At 43.2% G+C, this 24,485-nt stretch overlaps 1 protein-coding gene across 3 annotated transcripts in view; it reads left to right on the top strand.

Annotated features, from left to right (window-relative positions):
* The first annotated feature begins 8,498 nt into the window (after positions 1 to 8,498).
* Positions 8,499 to 24,485, top strand: part of CASP8AP2 (caspase 8 associated protein 2) — a 61,573-nt gene continuing 45,586 nt past the window's right edge. For 2 of the 3 annotated variants that reach the window (XM_056566110.1, XM_056566112.1), the window contains exons 1-2: positions 8,652 to 8,813; positions 21,881 to 21,953. In XM_056566110.1, the coding sequence (XP_056422085.1) occupies positions 21,881 to 21,953 (73 nt within the window). In that variant the 5' untranslated portion in view covers positions 8,652 to 8,813. Of the gene's footprint in view, positions 8,597 to 8,651; positions 8,814 to 21,880; positions 21,954 to 24,485 lie in introns of those variants that run through there. The other variant, XM_056566111.1, reaches the window with a different exon arrangement.

Consider the following 24,485-nt stretch of genomic DNA (forward strand, 5'->3'; position numbering starts at 1 on the left):
ATGACTCCTATAGGCTAGGACTCCTGACGATGTCATCGCAGGTCTTTTAAGATCCATAGTAAGTCTGAGCTGTGTATGGGCTCTGTACTATGAATAAAGACAGGAGACAGTAATAGGTGAAAGTATGGCGGGAGAGGGGGGTTTAAAATATTCAATTACAGCACATATATCACTGCCTACCAAGAGTGGAAACAGTAACAGATATTGTGGGGGGTGATTTAAGATTTTAACCCCTTGAGGACACAGCTAATTTAGATTTTTGCCATAACTCTTTTCCATCTACAGACCCATATGTACTCCTTTAACTAGGTTCTAGCATCGTTCCGACGTGAAATAGTCTGATGTCCCTCTCCCCTTCGCTGCAATTGTTCTGCAATCTAGCTGAAGTGTACCAGAAGCAAGTACCATATTTTCCGGCATATAAGATGACTTTTACCCAGGAAAATGTTCTAAAAGTCGGGAGTCGTCTTATAGGGCATGTGTTGCAGTCAGCCGGATGCCTGGGATATGGATTATCCATACCCTGTGCGTCCCGGCTGAGATTAATTTCCCCCGTCACATTCGGGACATCCCTGTGTCCCAAAAGATCTTTTCAGGACACAAGGATGTCCCGGTTACCTTTCTGCGGCCCCGCGTTAACTTAACCCCTTAACGGCGCAGGACGTATATTTACGTCCTGCGTCGGCTCCCGCGATATGAAGCGGGATCGAGCCGCGATCCCGCATCATATCGCGTCGGTTCCGGCGCTCATCAACGGCCGGGACCTGCGGCTAATACCACACATCGCCGATCGCGGCGATGTGCGGTATTAACCCTTTAGAAGCGGCGGTCAAAGATGACCGCCGCTTCTAAAGCGAAAGTGAAAGTGACCCGGCTGCTCAGTCGGGCTGTTCGGGACCGCCGCGGTGAAATCGCGGTGTCCCGAACAGCTGGCAGGACACCGGGAGGGCCCTTACCTGCCTCCTCGGTGTCCGATTGGCAAATGACTGCTCCGTGCCTGAGATCCAGGCAGGAGCAGTCAAGCGCCGATAACACTGATCACAGGCGTGTTAATACACGCCTGTGATCTGTGTAAAAGATCAGTGTGTGCAGTGTTATAGGTCCCTTTGGGACCTATAACACTGCAAAAAAAAATTTTTTAAAAAAAAGTGTTAATAAAGGTCATTTAACCCCTTCCCTAATAAAAGTTTGAATCACCCCCCTTCCCATAAAAAAAATAAAACAGTGTAAAAAAAAATAAAATAAACATATGTGGTATCGCCGCATGCGTAAATGTCCGAACTATAAAAATATATCATTAATTAAACCGTACGGTCAACGGCGTACGCGCAAAAAAATTCCAAAGTCAAAAAAAGCGCATTTTTGGTCACTTTTTATACCATTAAAAAATGAATAAAAAGTGATCAAAAAGTCCGATCAAAACAAAAATCATACCGATAAAAACTTCAGATCACGGCGCAAAAAATGCGTCCTCATACCACCCTGTACGTGGAAAAATAAAAAAAGTTATAGGGGTCAGAAGATGACATTTTTAAACGTATAAATTTTCCTGCATGTAGTTATGATTTTTTCCAGAAGTGCGACAAAATCAAACCTATATAAGTAGGGTATCATTTTAACCGTATGGACCTACAGAATAATGATAAGGTGTTATTTTTACCGAACTATGCACTGCGTAGAAACGGAAGCCCCCAAAAGTTACAAAATGGCATTTTTTCTTCAATTTTGTCGCACAATGATTTTTTTTTTCCATTTCGCCGTGCATTTTTGGGTAAAATGACTAATGTCAATGCAAAGTAGAATTGGCGACGCAAAAAATAAGCCATAATATGGATTTTTAGGTGGAAAATTGAAAGGGTTATGATTTTTAAAAGGTAAGGAGGAAAAAACGAAAGTGCAAAAACGGAAAAACCCTGAGACCTTAAGGGGTTAAAAAACGCAGGGGCCGCTGGGAGGTAGCGCATGGAGGGACGTCACTGACGTCCCATGCGTGCGCCCATAGAAACACAGCAGAGCGGAGCAGCTAGGAGGAGGACGTGCGCATGGTAAATTACCAGCGGCACATCATCTTTGTTGCTCTGACCACCGTTCCTCAGGTCCCGGGACCTACTGCTATGACCCCTGACCGGAGGAGCACTGGAGTGGGGCAGTACACAAGCATACGGCCTCAAGCCATACACTGTATATGGCTGAAGGCTGTATGTCTGTGGCGTCCATTGCCTACCTAATGTGGGGGAACTAAAACCTAATGTGGGGGAACTATACTGTCAACCTAATGCTGGGGAACTATACTGCCATCATAAAATGGGGGGGGGGGGCGACTATGCTGACAACGTAATGTGGGAGAAACTATACTGCCAACCTAATATTGGGGGAACTATACTGCCAACGTAATGTGGGAGGAACTATAGGGCAAACTAATGTGGGGGAACTATACTGCCAACCTAATGTGGGGGAACTATACTGCCAACCTAATATTGGGGAACTATGCTGACAATCTAATGTGGGGGAACTATGCTGACAACCTAGTGTGGGGGGGGGGGGAGGAACTATGCTGACAACCTAATGTGGGGGAACTATGCTGCCTACCTAGTGTGGGGGAACTATGCTGCCTACCTAGTGTGGCGGAACTATGCTGCCTACCTAGTGTGGGGGAACAATGCTGTGTACTTAAAGGGGTACTCCACTGCCCCAGCATTCAGAACATTTTGTGGCTGGGGGGGGGGGGGTTGTGACATCACAGCCACACCCCTTGTGATGTCACATGCATGTAGTATCTTGCAGTGGTCGACATGCCCCCTCCCATAGACTTGCATTGAGGGGGCATGTCGACCACTGCACAATACTACATGCATCTTTCACCCATCCGGGCCCGCCCTTGTATGTATCCTATTACCATATCTCTTTCTCTGCCTCTCAGATCTCGCTCCTGAGGACTGCAGTGAAGCGGCGCATGTGCGAGATCTGAGGTGGCGCAGGTGTGAATGTGCAAAATCTGACAGGCAGTGCTGATGGGCATTTGCGAGATCAGAGAGGCGGAGAAGGAGGTATGATAATGGGATACAAGGGTGGCGCATGTGCGAGATCTGAGAGACAGAGAAGGAGGTACGCTAATAGGATACAAGGGTGGGCCAGATGGGTGTATGTACCGCATGTACCGCTCTGATAGTCTTGGAGACAGGGAGGGCAGGCCAATCCAAGCAGGCTTTGTATACAACAACCAGCCAATCACTGGTAAGTTAACATACACCGTGGTAGAGGGGTAGTCTTATACGGCGAGTATATCTCAAACTCTATATTTTAACTGTCAGAACCTATAGGGTTAAAAGGTTCTTACAGGTTCTTTATTTATTTTGTTGCCGGGTTACAACTTACTGTCTAGCTGGTCAGCTGACCGTTTGATGAGAGCACCTGCGGGTTGCCTATTTAAGGGTGCGTTCACATGCTTATTGTTTTTGCCGGTTTTACGCAAAAAAGGTGCGGGCTCTTCTAGGCTATCCGTAGCAGATTTTCCACGGAGGAATTTACCCTGCGGAAAATCCGCCGCAAGCCCCATTGAAGTCAGTAGGGACTGTGGCGGATTTTCCGCAGCATAAATTCCGCCGCGGCCAATCTGCTATGGACAGCCGAGAAGAGCCCGCCCCTTTCAAATACACAGCGGAAACCCCACAAAAACAAAGAGCGTGTGAACGCACCCTAACCCAGCAGTTCTCTCATCAAGCGGTCAGCTGACCAGCTAGACAGCTAGGTGTAACCTGGCAACAAAATAAACAAAGAACCTGTCAGAACCTTTTAACCCTATAGGTTCTGACATTATCTGTAAAAGTTGGTGGTCGTCTTATACTCCCAGTCGTCTTATACGCCAGAAAATATGGTATCAATAAACTGATGACAGCAACAAAGAAGAGTATGGTGAGTGCTTAAAGGGGCACTCCACTGGAAAACATTTTGTCTGACCACAATGCTCTCTGCTGACACCTCTGTCCATTTTAGAAACTGTCCAGGGTAGAAGCAAATCCCCATTGCAAACCTCTCCTGCTCTGTACAGTTCCTGACATGGAGAGAGGTGTCAGCAGAGAGCACTGTGGTAAAACAGAAAAGATATTCAAAAAGAAAAGAACTTGCTGTGGATCATACAGCTGCTGATAAGTACTGAAAGGATAACAATTTTTTAATAGAAGTAATTTACAAATCTGTTTAACTTAGGCTGCTTTCACACTACAAAATCAAACATCCGTAGGAAGATCCGTGTGAAAATCAGCTGAAAACGGCAGTAACAAAATTCTATATGTCCGTTAGAAAATCCCTTTATAGTCTATGGGATTTTCTAATATCCGTATGAATCCGTTATAGTCCGTTATTGATAACGGACGTTAGTTTGTTACGGAAGATAGTTCCTGAAATGGTTCATGAACTATTCCTTCCGTAACTATCTTCCGTAACAAACTAACGTCCGTTATCAATAACTGACTATAACGGATTCATACGGATATTAGAAAATCCCATAGACTATAATGGGATTTTCTAACGGACGTATAGAATTTTGTTACTGCCGTATTCAGCTGATTTTCACACGGATCTTCCTACGGATGTTTAAAAACGGAGGATTTTGTAGTGTGAAAGAAGCCTTAATGACAACAGTTGATTTTTAAAAACAATGTTTTCTAGTTGAGTACCCTTTTAATGTATCTCTTCGTACAGTTGGATACACTTCTTCCATTCTTTATGGGAGCATTGGAGATAACGGAGTACAATGCTTGTGTATCTCTAGAGCTAGGTACACTGCCCAAACGAAGGCTTTAACCCCTTAACGACCATGGACGTAAATGTACGTCCTGGTTTGGCGGTACTTCGCGCACCAGGACGTACATTTACATCCTGTGTATGACTGCGAGCATCGGAGCGGTGTTCGCGTCATACACGGCAGGTTTCAGCTGCTATCAGCAGCCTGGGACCCACCGGTAATGGCCGACATCCGCTATCGTGCGGATGTCCGCCATTAAACCCTCAGATGCCGTGATCAGTACATCTGTACGCTGCCGCGGTGATCCGATCATCTGTAATGGCAGACGGAGGTCCCCTCACCTGCCTCCGTCCATCTCCCGTCATCTCCTGCTCTGGTCTGAGATCGAGCAGACCAGAACAGAAGATAGCCAATAATACTGATCAGTGCTATGTCCTATGCATAGCACTAAACAATATTAGCAATCAAATGATTACTATAGATAGTCCCCTATGGGGACATAAAAAGTGTAAAAAAAAAAAGTTGAAAAAATTTAAAAATAAAAAGTTGAAAAAAAATCATTTTTTTGTTCTGAATGCTTGTCAGTTTTTCCCATTTTCCCCCCAAAAAGCGTAAAAATGTTTTTTCATAAACATATTTGGTATGGCCGCGTGCATAAATGTCCGAACTATCAAAATATGTTAATGATCCTGTACAGTTAACGGCGTAAACGTAAAAAAAATTTTAAAGGCAAAAAATGCTGCTTTTTTGTCACATTTTATTCCCAAAAAATTAATACAAAATTATATAAAAGTTTTATATATGCAAATGTGATATCGAAAAAACTACAGATGACGGAGCAAAAAATGAGCCCTCATACCGCCCTATATATGGAAAAATGAAAACGTTAAAGGTGGTCAAAATAGGGCGATTTTAGATTACTGATTTTGTACAAAAAGTTTTTGATTTTTTTAAGCGGTACAAAAATATAAAAGTATCTAGCCATGGGTATCATTTTAATCGTATTGATCCACAGAATAAAGAACTTGTCAATTTTACCGTAAATTGTACAGTGTGAAAATGAAACCCTCCAAAATGTGCAAAATTGTGGTTTTCATTTAAATTTCCTCCCTAAAAAAATATTTTTTTGGGTTCGCCGTACAGTTTATGGTAAAATGAGGTTTCATTACAAAGTACAATTGGTCACGCAAAAAACAAGCCTTTATATGGGTCTGTAGATGGAAATATAAAAGAGTTATGGATTTTAGAAGGCAAGGAGGAAAAAATGAAAACGCAAAAATAAGGTGAAAATGGGCTTGATCCTTAAGGAGTTAAGAGCCTTATTTTAGGACAGCAGGGGAAGCACTTTAAGCTATCTGGTGGAAATACCCAGTGTCTAATCAGACCACACCTGTAATCATTTACATGCCTGCCATAGACATAACTGCATGCGGGGTTTTGCAGAAATCACTAATTTCTATCTCAATTTTTTTTATTTTTTTGTCATGGTATATAAAATAGGTACATTTTGAAAAGTAATACATACAGTTATATGGAGAATATTATACGCTTCAAAATACACTTACAAATACAGCATGTGAACAAAGCCTAACTGTAGGCCATTGAGGGCTATTTGCTGTGGAAGTGACTGTAAACTGAGAGGTTAGAGAGACTTGGCCATTGCGTAAGTGGTACGCCATGAGTTTCTATGAGGGAGATTTAAGAAAGGATTTAGAGTTTTTTTGTTTTTTTTAACAAAAGTTGCATGTGCGCCTAAGCAATCTTCTGTGCGATTTTTGTGGGTAAGCATAAAGTACCAATCAGCCCTACCTAAGTTATATTCAGCTTTCACTTTGCAGTGGTCAGGAACTTATCAAGTGCAAAAGTCGCACGTAGGAAGAAGAAGAAAAAAAAAAAAAAAAAAAAAAAAAAAAAAAGTTGCAAACCCCCTTAAAAAGTCGCAAGTCTAAGCCAGGTCAGACCTGGTTTACAAACTTGCCTTTCACAGCGTTTTTTAGAAAGTCGCACAAAAAGCAAGCAGACTTTAGAGCGACTTTTTGAGCAGCTCCGCTCCCTGGCCACCTGCCTGCATCTACCACCGCTAGCTATTGCAGTACTACAACTCCCAACATGCCCTTACAGTGAGGACATGCTGGGAGTTGAAGTCGTGCTTCACAGGCGGAAGATGTGCAGGCGGGTGACAATATTTTTTTGTGTTTTTTTTTTTTTCCATCTCATTTCAGATCAGTGTATCCTGTGGACTACTTAGGATTCGGTGGAATATGTCGATGACCAGTGTTTTTTTATTTTTTGTTTAATGTTAATAAAATGGTTAACAAGGGCTTGTGGGGGGGGGGGGATTTTTTGGAATAAAAGCTTTTTAAACATGTTTTTTTTTCTTTACAGGCTTAGTAGCCCTCCTTTAGGAGGATTCCATTTCTAAGCCGGGGCTTAGCGTTAGCCCCAAAATAGCTAGCGCTAACCCCCCAATTAATACCCTGGTACCATCGCCACAGGGGTGCCGGTACCAACAGGCCTGGAGCGTCAAAAATGGGGCTCCTGGGCCTAGGCGGTAACAGACTGGTGTTATTAAGGCTGAAGAAGGCCAGTAACAATGGTCTTTGCCCAGGCTGTTGCTGCTTGGTTGGTATCTGGCTGAGAATAAAAATAGGGGAAACCCTATGCGTTTTTTTAAAATTATTATTTAAGTATTTATGAAAAATTTGTGTGGTTCCCCCTGTTTTTATTCTCAGGCCATCACGCACCCTCCCATATACTTGCATTGAGGGGGCGGGGCATGACGTCACACAGGGTGGAGTCGTGACATCACGATACTTCGGCCCCGTGGTCGTCACGCTGCACACTCGGAGCCAGCGCTGCAGAGAGCTCGCAAAGGTGGGTGCTGAATGACCGATTGCAGGGGTCCCCAGGTGTGGGATCCCCACGATCAAACATCTTATCCCCTATCCTTTGGATAGGGGATAAGATGTATTAGGGCCGGAGTACCCCTTTAATATTAAACCAAAGCTGGTCATTGTAGTCCACTGAATCCAAAGTAGTCCTCTGCATACACGGATCTGAAATGAGAAGAAAAAAACAAACCAAAAATGGGTTAGTACATTTAGGGGAAAAAAAAGTGGTAAAAATTTTTGTTTTTACAAACATACATATATATATATATATATATATATATATTGCACATTTTATTCACAGCTGCAACTCGAGGTAGGGTTACAAATTGGTTATTTATTGGTTTTTACTTATGTGAGCCATAATTATCAACCCCCTGTGTTGGTATTATAAATGTCTCACATAAGCAAAACTAAAGCAAAAAAAAAATGACTAAAGAACTCGCTTACCAAAGCAAACAACCATAAATGTCCCTCAATATATGTTGTTTTCTTTCGGGAGACTTCTGACCTCAGGAGTCATGAATAGTCAGAAAACCACTAAACACATTTATAGGGGGCTTCTTCCTACAGGCCATAAAAGCATCCTTATTCTGCGCTTTTAGGCCTTGTTCACACAGCTGTAGTGTTGGTACATCATTGATCCCTATGAAGCAGTGAGTATTATCGGGGCAGGGTTTGCCTCCACAAAGACATTAAAACGCAGCTTGGGTATGTGAGCTCACCCTGAGGTAACATCACATGCAAGGTTTCTGAATGTGAACATAATTGTGCTGCCACAGATTGCAAAACCTATTTCCACGTGCTCTCCTGTATTACAGTGAATATTGAGCTGCCAGGTATGAACAGTCAGCTGACAGCTCGCTTACAGTACGGAGGCGTGCTCAGCACACAGTAATCGCTGCCTCTGTGACTGAGACAAGCCTTCCCGCCAAAGAAACTGTACACAGTGGGCGCGACTAAGGTACGTCGCTTTGACAACGTCATTACGTGCTCTCTGATTGGATGCCCGAGTGTGGGGTTGCGAAGGGGGGGAGGCCGGTTTTGCCGGGAGGGGGGGGGGGGGCGAAGTTGCTGTATGCGGGTCTGAAGACTTGGGAGGGTGAACGGTGGACAGCTGACCGATGACGGGAGGAGAAAGAGGGCCTCCACCTGCTGTGGTTGAGGGGACTTGAAACAGGGTGAGTGTAGCCTGCAGGCCGTAAGCATTGTGTAGACATGTAAATAACTGTTTCCTGCTCGCACTGTATTGGTAAATAGATGGAATGTCTCCGTATAATATTACTACACCAGTATGTGTGTCCTATTACTAGATACGAAGTAAGGGTTTATTAAAATGGAAGCAGAGTAACCAATCAGGTCCCAGCTTTTAGGCTAGAAGCAGCTACGCGATTGGGCACTGATGGGGTTCCTCATCTGTGGTGGAACTACATCTCCCAGTGTTCCCTACTCTCGGACTCTTGTTTATTATAGACTGGTATGAATTGTCACAATATGGTCTGTTCTGTGAAGTTTAGAAGGTTGTTTACATATGTCTATATAGTACAATAACACTAGAGGCAAATACTGTATCTCCTGAGTTTTGTGATACTCCATTGATGTGAATGGGAGCTAAGGTGCTGAACATAGCATGGCTACTACACAGTATACAGAATGCCAGGCAGTGTTCATTTTGACAGCAAATTTTTATTTAGTTTTAGTCAAAGGCTTTTCTAAAATGACATTTAGTTTGTCATTTTAGCCAACCAACAAAATCTAGCTATGAAATACGAACGCCAGTGAAAATGTTTATTTCTCCTATATGTTCGGGCTGCCGGAATAAAAATCATACAGTGGGGGGAAAAAAGTATTTAGTCAGCCACCAATTGTGCAAGTACTCTCGCTTAAAAAGATGAGGCCTGTAATTTTCATCATAGATATACCTCAACTATGAGAGACATAATGAGGAAAAAAATCCATAAAATCCCATTGTTTGATTTAAAAAAAAAAAAAAAAAAAATTTCAAATTGGAAAATAAGTATTTGGTCAATAACAAAAGTTAATCTCAATACTTTGTTATACACCCTTTGTTGCAAATGACAGAGGTCAAACGTTTTCTGGAAGTCTTCACAAGGTTTTCACACTGTTGCTGATATTTTGGCCCATTCTTCCATGCCGATCTCCACTAGAGTAGTGATGTTTTGGGGCTGTCGCTGGGCAACACAGACTTTCATCTTCCTCTAAAGGTTTTCTATGGGGTTGAAATCTGGAGACTGGCTAGGCCACTCCTGGACCTTGAAATTCTTCTTACAAAGCCACTCCTTTGTTGCCCAGTCATGCTAAAAGACACAGCCATATTTCATCTTCCATTCCCTCGCTGATGGAAGGATGTTTTCACTCAAAATCTCATGAAACATGGCCCCATTCATTCTTTCATTTACACGGATCAGTCGTCCTGTTCCCTTTGCTGAAAACTAGCCCCAAAGCATGTTTCAACCCCCATGCTTCATAGTAGGTATGGTATTCTTTGGATGCAACTCAGCATTCTTTCTCTTCCAAACACGACGAGTTGAGTTTTTACCAAAACGGTCTACTTTGGTTTCATCTGACCATATGAAATTCTCCCAATCCTCTTCTGGATCATCCAAATGCTGTCTAGCAAACTTCAGACGAGCCCGGACATGTACTGGCACGTCTGGCACTGCATAATTTGAGTCCCTGGCGGCGTAGTGTGTTACTGATGGTAGCCTTTGTTACTTTTGTCCCAGCTCTCTGCAGGTCCCCCCCGTGTGGTTCACCGTACTTGTGATCATTTAGACACCACTTGCAGGTCTACAATTTTGATTCTGGTGTCCTTTGACAGCTCTTTGGTCTTGGCCATAGTGGAGTTTGGAGTGTGACTGTTTGAGGTTGTGGACAGGTGTCTTTTATACTGATAACAAGTTTAAACAGGTGCCATTAATACAGGTAACAAGTGGAGGACAGAGGGGACTCTTAAAGAAGTTACAAGTCTGTGAGAGACAGAAATCTTTCTAGTTTGTAGGTGACCAAATGCTTATTTTCCACCATAATTTGCAAATCAATTTTTTTAAAAATCAGACAATGTGATTTTATGGATTTTTTTTCTCATTATGTCTCTCATAGTTGAGGTATACCTATGATGAAAATTACAGGCCTCTCTCATCTTTTTAAGTGGGAAAACTTGCACAATTGGTGGCTAACAAATTTTTTGCCCCACTGTATGAGAACGGCATGTGATGACCGAATGTGAGGTCAAGATATGAGGACAGCATATGAGAATGTGATATGATTACAGGGTGTGAGGTCAAGGTATAAGGTTTAGCTGTGAGGTCGGGATATCAGGACTGAATATGAATACTGGATATGACCACAGGATATAAAGGTCAGGAAATAAGGATGGGGTATGAAGAAAAGAACATCATTGTAGCCTTTCCTTTTCCACAAGATTTAGGTAGGAAGACCGGGCAATGTAATACTAGCAACTCTGCTAGTATTATTACTATATTATATTATTGTGACTGGCTTTTTAGTTTCAGAATTTTACACTGCTATAAGGAAAACAATTTAAAAAAAAATCCCAGACCGCGCTCGTAGGGCATTACCCAGAGATATAGGAAGATGTTTTAATGAGCAGTTTCTCCAACAGTTGAGGTATACCTATGATGAAAATTACAGGCCTCTATAAACTTTTTGAGTGGGAGAACTTCTACAATTGGTGGCTGACTAAATACTTTTTTTTTTCCCCCACTGTAAACTTTGACTTACCATCTGCCGCTCTCCTTGTGCAGCTGGAATCGCTCTCCCATCCTCCAGCCATGGTCTTCTTCGGGCCTTTGGTACAAGACATGTCACATTGCGCTCAACTAATCGCCAGGCCACAGTGATGTCCTTCCTAAACTATGATATGCTGAGCAAAAGTGTCTTGTAATGGGCCCAGCCTTTTCCCTGGTGCCCTGGACCCATTATAACACACTGCCACTCAGCCTATCTCCAACCGGGGTGGGATATCGCATTGGCCAGCGATTAGCTGAGAGTGTGACTTGTCATGCACCAACAGCTGAAAGACCAGGGCCAAAAGGCTGACTAATTTTAGTCAGTTGACTAAATGTTGATACATTTTAGTTATTGTTTTAGTCATCATAACTTAGTTTTTATTTAGTTTTAGTCACTGAAAAAGTGTTGTTGACTACCTATGATGAAAATGATTAGTCAACAATAATAACGCTGCTGCCGGGTGTCAGCACTCCACCATTCAGGCCTTGTTTATATTGTTGTGACCTACTTGACAGCAAGTAACGCTTCATAATCAGTATACGCTGAAGATTGTCCATTAAATATTAAAGCTCTTTCTACACCACTTTAATGTGACATAGCTATACGGGAGTACCTTGACATATACCCCCCGCCAAACGCACTAAAAAGTTGTGTGAAAAGAGCCCTAGGCCCCCAAAAAATGCTTTAACCCCTTAAGGACATGCGCCGTAAATGTACGGCGCTGCTAAGAAGTACGTAGTGCACAGCGCCGTACATTTACGCCGCAGCTTTCCTTGATCACCGCGTCTCTGAACGCGGTGATCAGAACGGAATGACTGCTGATATCTATCAGCAGCCATCCCGGCATATCGCCCAGGGGGGTCCCCCCAATGTCGTCGATCGCGGCAAATCGCCGGTCAATTCAGACCTGCGATTCCGGATCAATCGGGTCTCTTGTGACCCGAAAAATTAGGGTGAATGGGGCTGTCTCGGACAGCCATACCCAGCAGGAATGAGGTGGCATGGGTGCTGCTTCACAATCACGTGATTGATCGGTCGGAAAGACCGACCACTCACGGACCTGCTGGGCGGTCATCAGGACGGCGATCGGAGCGGAGATCGGCACCGACGGGGGTCTCCTACCTTGCCCTGGTCCGGCAGGGGTCACCTCAGGATCAGTGGCGGTAACAGGAGCAGCAGGATCGGTCCCGGTGGCAGGATACAGCAGAAGGTGAGTCCTGTTCACCTCCTACCAAAGGGCATGCTGGGAGTTGTAGTTTGTTGTAGTTTTGCAACAGCTGGAGTTCCAACTACAACTCCCAGCATGCCCTTTGGTAGTCTGTGCATGCTGGGGGTTGTAGTTATGCAACAGCTGGAGGTTTGCCCCCCCCCCCCATGTGAATGTACAGGTTACGTTCACACGGGTGGGTTTACAGCGAGTTTTCGGCTGCAAGTTTGAGATGCGGCAAATTTTCAGCCGCAGCTCAAACTCGCTGTAAACCCAACCGTGTGAATGTATCCTAAAAACACTACACTACACTTACACAAAATAAAAAGTAAAAGACTACATATACACATACCCCTACACAGTCCCCCCCCCCCCCACCTCAATAAAAAAAAAAAAAACTCTTGTACGGCACTGTTTCCAAAACAGAGCCTCCAGCTGTTGAAAAACAACTCCCAGTATTGCCGGACAGCCACTGACTGTCCAGGCATGCTGGGAGTTTTGCAACAGCTGGAGACACCCTGTTTGGGAAACACTGCCGTGGGGTATTTTTGTGGCGGATTCAAATCCCCAATTTAGGCCTCAAATGCGCATGGCGCTCTCTCGCTTTGGAGCCCTGTCGTGGCGGTGATAGGACTCGGGAGGACCCCCGGACAGGCAGGGGGAGAGAAGCGGGTGGCGGCCTATGGCACCGCAAAAGCCACTGCAGTGCATTGATTTAAAGCGCCCGCTTTAAATCAATGATCTGCAGCGGTGTCGCGGGGGGAATAAATAGCCGATAACTTATAGCGGAATATCGGTATAAATTATCGGCCCTAAAAAAACTATATTGGTCGATCCCTAATTTTTACACTAACATGCTGGTGTTGCCCCCATACTTTTAATTTTCACAAGCGGTAAAAGGAAAAAAATAAAGACCCCCAAAGTTTGTAACACAATTTCTCCTCAGTACGGAAATACCCCATATGTGGGCGTAAAATGTTCTGCGGACGCACAACAAGGCTCAGAAGTGAGAGCGCACCATGTACATTTGAGGTCTAAATTGTTGATTTTCACAGGGGTGGCTGATTTTTACAGCGGTTCTGACATAAACGCAAAACAATAAATACCCAGATGTGACCCCATTTTGGAAACTACACCCCTCACGGAACGTAACAAGGCGTATAGTGAGCCTTAAAGGGGTACTCCGGTGAAAACCTTTTTTCTTTTAAATCAACTGGTGGCAGAAAGTTAAACATATTTGTAAATTACTTCTATTAAAAAATCTTAATCCTTCCTGTACTTATTAGCTGCAGAGGAAATTGTTTTCTTTTTGGAATGCTCTCTGATGACATCACGAGCACAGTTCTCTCTGCTGACGTTATTATAATAATAACGCTTTATTTATTGTTGTCCTTAGTGGGATTTGAACCCAAGTCCCCAGCACTGCAAGGCAGCAGTGCTAACCCCTGAGCCACCATGCTGCCCTTAGCACACATTTGCTATGCATGGTTGCTAAAATGGACAGAGATGTCAGCAGAGAGCACTGTGCTCGTGATGTCATCAGTGTTCCAAAAAGAAAGGAATTTCCTCTGTAGCATTCAGCAGCTAATAAGTACTGGAAGGATTAAGATTTTTTAATAGAAGTAATTGACAAATATGTTTAACTTTCTGCCACCAGTTGATTTAAAAGAAAAAAAGTTTTCACCGGAGTACCCCTTTAACACCCTACAGGTGTTTGACAAATTTTCGCTAAAGTTGGATGTGAAAATTAATTGAAAATTTTTTTCACTAAAATGCTGGTGTTACCCTACATATTTCATTTTCATCAAGGGAGAATAGGAAAAAAGCCCCCCAAAATTTGTAACCCCATTTCTTCTAAGTAAGAACATACCCCATATGTGGATGTAAATTGCTCTGCTGGCGCACTACAGTGCTCAGAAGAGAAGGAGCGCCATTGGGATTTTGAAGAGAAAATTTGTCTGGAATTGCAGGCCATATGTGTTTACAAAGTCCCCATAGTGCCAGAACAGTGGACCCCCCACATGTGACCCCATTTTGGAAACTATATGATCCAACTGCGGACCAATATATGGAGGGTTATTTAAACCAATTCACCAAAAGATCACCGAAGTGATCCACTAATTCCCTATATTTCCCATATATTTGTTGAAAGGTATAATCTTTATTAATTTCAAAACACCAACAAAAAAGGAGTTAAAATTTGCAGTGTATCTCTCCTCCTGTATTATTAATTATCTGTGCCAGCCAGGCATCACCTATTATCTACCTGTGTGTACCTGCAGTGTACACACGGTTAGTGGAGGAGTCTACACTGTATATTAAAAAACCTATCCTATGCCCCCCTCGACATGTTTCGCCGCAAGACGCGGCTTTGTCAAGAGGCTTAGGGGCACTCAATTTTTGGCTTAGGGGCACTCATTTTGGAAACTACACCCTTCACGTAATGTTATAAGGGGTACAGTGAGCATTTAAACCCCACATGTGTCTGACAGATTTTTGGAACAGTGGTCTGTGAAAATGAAAAATAAAATTTTTCATTTGCACAGCCCACTGTTCAAAAGATCTGTCAAACTCCAGTGGGGTGTAAATGTTCACTGCACCCCTTATTAAATTCTGTAAGGGGTGTAGTTTCCAAAATGGGGTCACATGTGGAGGGGTCCATTGTTCTGGCACAACGGGGGGCTTTGTAAACGCACATGGCCCCCAACTTCTATTCCAACTTCTCTCACCAAACGCTCAGTGGCGCTCCTTCTCTTCTGAGCATTGTAGTTTGCCTGCAGAGCACTTTACATCCACATATGGGGTATTTCCATGCTCAGAAGAAATGGGGTTACACATTTTGGGAGGCTTTTTCTCCAATTACCCCTTGTGAAAATGATAAATTCGGGGTAACATCAGCATTTTAGTGTAAAAAATCAAATTTTTCATTTTCCTGTTCAACTTTAGCGGAAATTTGTCAAACACCTGTGGGGTGTTAAGGCTCATTGTACCCCTTGTTACATTCCTTGAGGGGTGTAGTTTCCAAAATAGTATGCAATTATTTTTTTTTTTGGTTTGCTTGTTTGCTGTTCTGGCACCATAGGAGCTTCCTAAATGCGACATGCCCCCCAAAAACCATTTAAGCACAATTTTGCTTTCCAAAAGCCAAATGTGACTTCTTCTCTTCTGAGCATTGTAGTGCGCCCGCAGTGCACTTGACTTCCACATATGGGGTATTTCCATACTCAGAAGAGATGGGGTTACAAATTTTGGGTGGCATTTTCTCCTATAACCCCTTACAAAAATGTAAAATTTGGGGGAAAACCAGCATTTTAGTGAAAAAAAAAATTAATTAATTTACTCATCCGACTTTAGCGAAAAGTCGTCAAAAACCTGTGAAGTGTTAAGGCTCACTGGACCCCTTGTTACGTTCCTTGAGGGGTGTAGTATCCAAAGTAGTATGCCATGTTGTTGTTTGTTTGCTGTTCTGGCACCAAAGGGTCTTCCTTAACCCCTTAAGGACTGAGCCCTTTTTCACCTTAAGGACTCGGCCATTTTTTGCAAATCTGACCACTGTCACTTTAAACATTAATAACTCTGGAATGCTTTTAGTTATCATTCTGATTCAGTTTGTTTTTTCGTGACATATTCTACTTTAACGTAGTGGTAAAATATTTTGGTAACTTGCATCCTTTCTTGGTGAAAAATCCCAAAATTTGATGAAAAATTAGAAAACTTTGCATTTTTCTAACTTTGAAGCTCTCTGCTTGTAAGGAAAATGTATATTCCAAATAATTTTTTTTTATTCACATATACAATATGTCTACTTTATATTTGCATCATAAAATTGATGAGTTTTTAGTTTTGGAAGACACCAGAGGGCTTCAAAGTTCCGCAGCAATTTTCCAATTTTTCACAAAATTTTGAAACTCGCTTTTTTTCAGGGACCAGTTCAGGTTTGAAGTGGATTTGAAGGGTCTTCATATTAGAAATACCCCATAAATGACCCCATTATAAAAACTGCACCCCCCAAAGTATTCAAAATGACATTCAGTCAGCGTTTTAACCCTTTACGGGTTTCACAGGAATAGCAGCAAAGTGAAGGAGAAAATTCACAATCTTCATTTTTTACACTCGCATGTTCTTGTAGACCCAATTTTTGAATTTTTGCAAGGGGTAAAAAGGAGAAAAATTTTACTTGTATTTGAAACCCAATTTCTCTCGAGTAAGCACATACCTCATATGTCTATGTAAAGTGTTCGGCGGGCGCAGTAGAGGGCTCAGAAGGGAAGGAGCGTCAAATGGTTTTTGGGGGGCATGTCACCTTTAGGAAGCCCCTATGGTGCCAGAACAGCAAAACCCCCCCACATGGCATACCATTTTGGAAACTAGACCCCTCGGGGAACGTAACAAGGGGTAATGTGAACCTTAATACCCCACAGGTGATTCACGACTTTTGCATATGTAAAAAAATATATATATTTTTTTACCTAAAATGCTTGGTTTCCCTAAAGTTTTACATTTTTAAAAAGGGTAATAGCAGAAAATACCCCCCAAAATTTGAAGCCCAATTTCTCCCGATTCAGAAAACACCCCATATGGGGGTGAAAAGTGCTCTGCTGGCACACTACAGGTCTCAGAAGAGAAGGAGTCACATTTGGCTTTTTTGAAGGAAATTTTGCTCTGGGGGCATGCCGCATTTAGGAAGCCCCTATGGTGCCAGGACCACAAAAAAGCCCACATGGCATACCATTTTGGAAACTAGAGCCCTCGGGGAATGTAACAAGGGGTTAAGTGAACCTTAATACCTCACGACTATTGCATATGTAAAAAAAATAAATAAAATTTTTTACCTAAAATGCTTCTTTTCCCAAAAACTTTACATTTTTAAAAAGGGTAAAATTTGAAGCCCAATTTCTCCCGAGTACGGCGATACCCCATATGTGACCCTTAACTGTTGCCTTGAAATACGACAGGGCTCCAAAGTGAGAGCGCCATGCGCATTTGAGGCCTAAATTAGGGATTGCATAGGGGTGGACATAGGGGTATTCTACGCCAGTGATTCCCAAACGGGGTGCCTCCAGCTGTTGCAAAACTCCCAGCATGCCTGGACAGTCAACGGCTGTCCGACAATACTGGGAGTTGTTGTTTTGCAACAGCTGTAGGCTCCGTTTTGGAAACCGTGGCGTACCAGACGTTTTTCATTTTTATTGGGGAGGGGAGGGGGGCTGTGTAGGGGTATGTGTATATGTAGTGTTTTTTTACTTTTTATTTTATTTTTTGTGGTAGTGTAGTGTAGTGTTTTTAGGGTACAGTCGCACGGGCGGGGGTTCACAGTAGTTTCTCGCTGGCAGTTTGAGCTGTTGCAGAAAATTTGCTGCAGCTCAAACTTGCAGCCCGATACTTACTGTAAGCCTCCGCCCATGTGAGTGTACCCTGTACATTCACATTGGGGGGGACATCCAGCTGTTGCAAAACTACAACTCCCAGCATGCGCTGACAGACTGTACATGCTGAGAGTTTTAGTTTTGCAACAGCTGTAGGCACACTGGTTATGTATCACGGAATTTGTGACCTTACTCAGTGTTTCACAACCAGTGTGCCTTCAGCTGTTGCAAAACTACAACTATCAGCAGTCACCGACAGCCAACGGGCATGCTGGGAGTTGTAGTTATGCAACCAGCAGATGCACCACTACAACTCCCAGCATGCACTTTAGCTGTTTGTGCAAGCAGGGAGTTGTAGTTATACAACAGCTGAAGGTACACTTTTCCATAGAAAAAATGTGCCTCCTGCTGTTGCAAAACCATAAGTCCCAGCATGCCCATAAGGGAATGCTGGGAGTTGTGGTGGTCTGCCTCCTGCTGTTGCATAACTACAGCTCCCAGCATGCCCTTTTTGCATGCTGGGAGCTGTTGCTAAGCAACAGCAGGAGGCTGTAACTCACCTCCTGCTGCTGCTGCATCGCAGGCTGTCCCTCGCCGCCGCCGTCGCTCCTGGGGCCCCGATCCCAACATTGACGCCGGTGATCGGGGTCCCCAGCACCCGGGGTCGTCTTCCCGCACCCGCTCACGCCCTCCGGAAGAGGGGCGGAGCGGGTGCGGGAGTGACACCCGCAGCAGGCGCCCTGATTGGTCGGCCGGTAATCCGGCCGACGAATCAGGGCGATCGTGAGGTGGCACCAGTGCCACCTCACCCCTGCAGGCTCTGGCTGTTCGGGGCCGCCAGAGACGGTCCCGAACAGCCAGTAATTCCGGGTCACCAGGTCACTGGAGACCCGATTGACCCGGAATCGCCGCAGATCGCTGGACTGAATTGTCCAGCGATCTGCGGCGATCGCTGACATGGGGGGGGCATAATGACCCCCCCTGGGCGATATGCAGGGATGCCTGCTGAACAATTTCAGCAGGCATCCGGCTCCGGTCCCCAACCGGCTAGCGGTGGGGACCGGAATTCCCACGGGCGTATGGATACGCCCTGCGTCCTTAAGAGGTTAATGTGACATGCCCCCCAAAAACAATTTCAGAAAAACTTACTCTCCAAAATCCCATTGTCCCTCCTTCCCTTCTGAGCCTTGTAGTGCACCCACAGAGCACTTGACATCCACTTATGAGGTATTTCCTTACTTGAGAGAAATTGGGTACAAAATTTTGGGTGGCTTTTACTCCTTTTACCCCTTGTAAAATTTCTAAAACTGGGTCTACAAGAAAATGAGTGTAAAAAATGAAGATTTTGAATTTTCTCCTTCAATTTACTTCTATTCCTATGAAACACCTAAAGGGTTAACACACTTTCTGAATGTCATTTTGAATACTTTGGTGGGTGCAGTTTTTATAATGGGGTAATTTATGGGGTATTTCTAATATGAAGACCCCCCTCAAATCCACTTCAAAACTGAGCTGGTCCCTGAAAAATTCTGATTTTGAAAATGTTGTGAAAAATTGGAAAATTGCCCTCTGATGTCTTCGAAAAGTAAAAACATGTCAACTTTATGATGCAAATATAAATAATCACATAATGTATATGTGAATCAATATATAATTTATTTGGAATATCCATTTTCCTTACAAGCAGAGTTTCAAAGTTAGAAAAATGCACAATTATCAAACTTTTCATGAAATTTGGGGATTTTTCACCAAGAAAGGATGCAAGTAACGATGAAAATTTACCACCAACATAAAGTAGAATGTCAGGAAAAAACAATCTCTGAATCAGAATAATCGGTAAAAGCATCCCAGAGTTATTAATGCTTAAAGGAGTAGTCCAGCATGCACTTTTCTAATTTTATCCCGTCCGGGCTGCAAAATAAAAGAAAACAAACTTTCTCTTACCTGCCAACGAGCCCCCGGAGCTCCGGTACACTCCGGTACAGGTGTTCGGTTCCCGGGCTGTATTCTTCTTACTTCCTGTTAGCCCGGCACGTCACACGGAGCTTCAGCCTATCACCGGCCGAGTCAAACAACTGCCCCCCCCCCCCCCCCCCTGTCTGCTTGGACACATACTTGTCCTGCTGTGTCCAGGTGTCATGGACACACATCCTTGATTGACAGCTGTGAGTGCAGGGCTCACAGCTGGAGGAAAAATCCTCCCACTGTCAGCTTGTGTCCCGCTACTGTCAGTGAGGACAAGCTGGGAGTTGTAGTTTTACTAATGCTAGGGGAGATGTGAGCAGACAGCATACTGAGGGAGGGGGCGGAGACCTGCACAGTGAGGCCACGCCCCCTCCCTTTGAGAGGATTTCAGACTAGTGAGCTAATTTAAAAGTGTAATAAAAATTAGATGTATATGGTCAGGATTAGGTACTGAGTGATATATAAAAAAAAGTTGTTGGATCTGACGGGTACACTTTAAAGGAAGTGTTGGGGTACAAACAATATTCTACAAGGGTGGGGGGGTTGAAAATAATAAACAAGCTATACTCTCCTCTCCCTGTCCCCTCCAGCTGCAGAGCTGGTCCTCTGCTGGTCACTTTTTTTTTTTTTTCCTGGTTTCTGTGACTTCCTTCTGCTGTAGGGACTGCCTACTGAGCCAATCACAGGTACCAGTAAGGAGCAGTGATCAGAGGGGAATTGGGAAAGGTAAGTGTTGCTGGTTTATTTTTGTTCCCTACAGACATCCCCTTTAAAGAGTTTCTTTCATTAAAGACATGATTAGACATGTCAAAAGTTATTAGCTGTGGGCACGGACTGCATTGCGCACCTATTCTCGGCTTACCAAGAGATTCGTACATTTCTCTGCATAGACTTCTATGCAGAAAAATGGACTGATCTCTTGAGCAGTCAGGAATCTGAGTGTAATGCTTCCTAGGCTAATAACTCACAATCGCAGCGGGCTTCAGTAGGGAGACCTGGTGAAACCAACAACTTTTGACATGTCTGATCGAAATGTCAGAAGTTGTTTTTAATGACAGTCATGCTTTAAATCCCATTACTAAGCTATTCACCAGTTAGAACTTTTGAGTCCAGCAAAATAAAAGCATGTTTGGAAAAGGGCCAAATGTAGTCGCTAGTAGACTGTTTGGCTCATGAAACATTACCACCGCTCAGTAGTCATATCAGGCACTCCTCTTCCAATAGTAACTATATTCTAACCAACCCCTTGCTAAGCAGGCAGTCATAAAACAACTGCTTCCAACCCCCTACTCCCCCAGTATTAGCAACAAAACAGCAGCAGAACTTTTCCCTCTCCTCAGTCACAGCAGGACTTTGCACAACAGTGACCACAATTTTTCCACCCTATCCTTGTATATAACTTTCTGAATTGATCTTAGACACTAGAGGGGGATACAAGAAAAGCGGGAATGGTATTGTGTGTTTTCTGTGGTGATGTTCTTACAGGAAACCCCTTGTATCACTGACCTTTTGTACAGGCTTGTAGTGCAGGTTACAATCATACTTACCAATCCCCGCTCCGTTCCTCCACAATTCCGGTTTTTCAGTACTTGCAAAAGACCTGATTGGTGCAGTGGGGGTGTTCTTAAGCTTCCCATGACAACTCTTCCTCTGCTGCAGAATGAAGCACAACTCTGCAGAGGCTTAGTAGAGGGGAGGAGTTATTACTATGAAGAGTCAGGCCGAACGCCAAGATGCCCCCCTGTGCACCAAGCAGGTAATTTTCATTTACCTGAGGATCCAAGAATGCAGCAGAACAGAGGTATGGTGTGGGGAACAGTTTCACCCAAGCCTATGCAAGCCTATACAACAAGTTAGTGCTGGTGATGCTGAAAAGATTCTTTTTAAAGTGTTACTGTTAATTTAAACAAAAATATTCATCTATTCCTTTCTGCAGATGGATAGACATAAGATGTCTATAAATAAAGAGAATTTTGATGAGGATATGATGGATTTTCAGGATCTTTATGGTAAGTGATACAGGAATTCTAAGAAATATCAGGCAACAACATATGACTACCACAAACTTCTTAAATTTGGAGTATTAGCGCATGTTCTATGTTTCAAGAGGAGAGCAATAAGCGCATTTACATGGGACCTTTACCATCGGTAAATAGGAGGCAGAGAAGAACAAGCTTTTTTTTTTCTTTCATTTTTATTTTCTTTATTTTTGTATTCTTCTTCATAGAGCCCTGACCACTCCTAAACATAAACTCAATGGGGAACTTTATCAAAGCCTGTGCAGATTATTTTTAATTTCCAAAAAGGCCTCTGAAAAATAAAAGGAGCGATTTGATTGGGTAACTGCACCACTCTTCCTCTAAACAGGTGTTGATAAATCTCACCCTATGCTACTAAATACCCCTTTAAAGGGAACCTGTCACCAATTATTTGTTGGCTAAACCACAGGCTGCTTAAAACTGGTGCAGGCAGTGCAATCTAGACACATTGGTGGAGATTTATCAAATCCTTTCCAGAGGAAAAGTTGCTGAGTTGCCCATAGCAACCAATCAGATCGCTTCTTTCATTTTTCAGAGGCCTTTTCATTTTTTGAAAAGGCCTCTGAAAAATGAAAGAAGCGATCTGATTGGTTACTATGGGCAACTCGGCAACTTTTCCTCTGGACAGGTCTCCCTGAACTTATTTTACTCTGAAACATCTGTGCTTTCAGAAAAATCATAGTTTAAAAATATTGAATTAAACCGGCCTGTCTGCAGCTAATTGAGATGGTATACAATATATAGAAGTACATAAGAGCGCAAGGTAGGTAAACACATAGAAACGCAATGTTATGTCCACCAGATTAGTATTCACAGCTCTAATACCTGTATTGAGTGTTTTTCTCAGAGATGTTTTGTGTATCCATATATCACATATCCAAAATGGCTTTACTGTTCTCTACCACAGGAATAATTAAATAAAAAGGCCAAAGTCGGTACAAGTATCCTATGATCCCATATTTAAAGTCAAATATTAACACCTTCCTGCCCAAGTAATTATGGACTAGCTTTATAAGAGCTTTTCATGATGATTTTAGTAGCTGGGGGCTGCTGCTAATACCCGGCATGACGGCTATTAAAGGGAATTGTCAAAGATTTCAAAAACAGCCCCACACTCTGTTTTTGTATTCCTAGATAATTTTTTTTAACCTTTTAGATCAAACTGACAGGGGCATCTCAATGGATATAAAAATAGATGATGGTGGCGCTCAGGTTCTTTGTTAGATCAATAGATTGCTTATAAGTATTAAGTCTATTAGGCTGTATTCGTGCGAGCGGCGTAAGAATTTCCGTCCCCTGCACTTCTAGGCAGAGCGTTAAGGAGTTGGGGGCGGAGGTATATTGCGCCCCTGCACCTACTGGTGGGGCGTATGTGATGTTTTGCGGATGTGAAGACAGCCAAGAAGGTGAATTGTTGGAAAATCCCGCCGGGCCCCTGTGTGTACTAGTTCGGGAGTGCCCCTGTGGCTCACATGTTACTTCCTGTCCCGGTCTGGGAGGGTACAGCAGAGGGAACATAACACAAAGTGGATGTCTTCTTTAGCATTGCTTGTCTGTAGTAACGAAGAGGGAGACGTGTTAAGGTGTTTTTGCTTATGGCAACTGCTTTGGTTAGCGAAAACCGTTATACATTTAGATTTGTGATTGTTCCCAGTTACCTGACCGTTTACCAGGTGGAGCCCTCTCAGTACATGCTTGCATATGGGGATACAGTACATACTATTCCCACATCTTTCATACTTTAGAGTGTCACCTCCGACAGGCATATGTTGCTACTTTGTATGTCACATAAGTCTCATGCATATTATGTAGTGAGCTCTTACATACGCCATAACAGTTGTATCACGCATATGCCACTACACAGTTGCACCTTTCAGAGTTAAACTCAGATGTGTCAATAACACGCCACATTACGATGGTGCCATGCATGCGCTTCATCTTAGTTATATGTGCACATGCTGCACTAGTATTTCTCATGACAAAAAAAAAAAACACACAGTATAGACGCTAGTTGCATTCATACTTTGAATGCGCTCGTGGTTTTAACGTACATATGCTCGTAGCTTCATACTGTACTTACGCCAGTAGTTATTCTGTACATGCCGGTACCAGTCATACTATACATACATATGAACCATTTATTCAATTCATCCATTACAGGGTATGTCCACTAAAGGCGTGCCCTCCGTCGCGGTTAGGGGCACAAATCTGACCGCTTTAAGTTTAATGTCTTCCATACAGGTAGGTATGTATTGTAATAACTAGCACGAGTGTGAAGCCCCGAGCACAAATATCAATAAAGTGTTAAAAAAGAAAAATATATGTACACTACTCAAAAAAATAAAGGGAACACTAAGATAACACATCCTAGATCTGAATGAATGAACTAATCGAATGAAATACTTTCGTCTTTACGTAGTTGACTGTGCTAACAAAATCTCACAATAATGGAATCAATGGAAATCAAATTTTATCCATGGAGGTCTGGATATGGAGTCACAC

The sequence above is a fragment of the Hyla sarda genome, chromosome 3 (assembly GCF_029499605.1).
Source record: "Hyla sarda isolate aHylSar1 chromosome 3, aHylSar1.hap1, whole genome shotgun sequence".
In the NCBI taxonomy this organism is placed as follows: Eukaryota; Metazoa; Chordata; class Amphibia; order Anura; family Hylidae; genus Hyla; species Hyla sarda.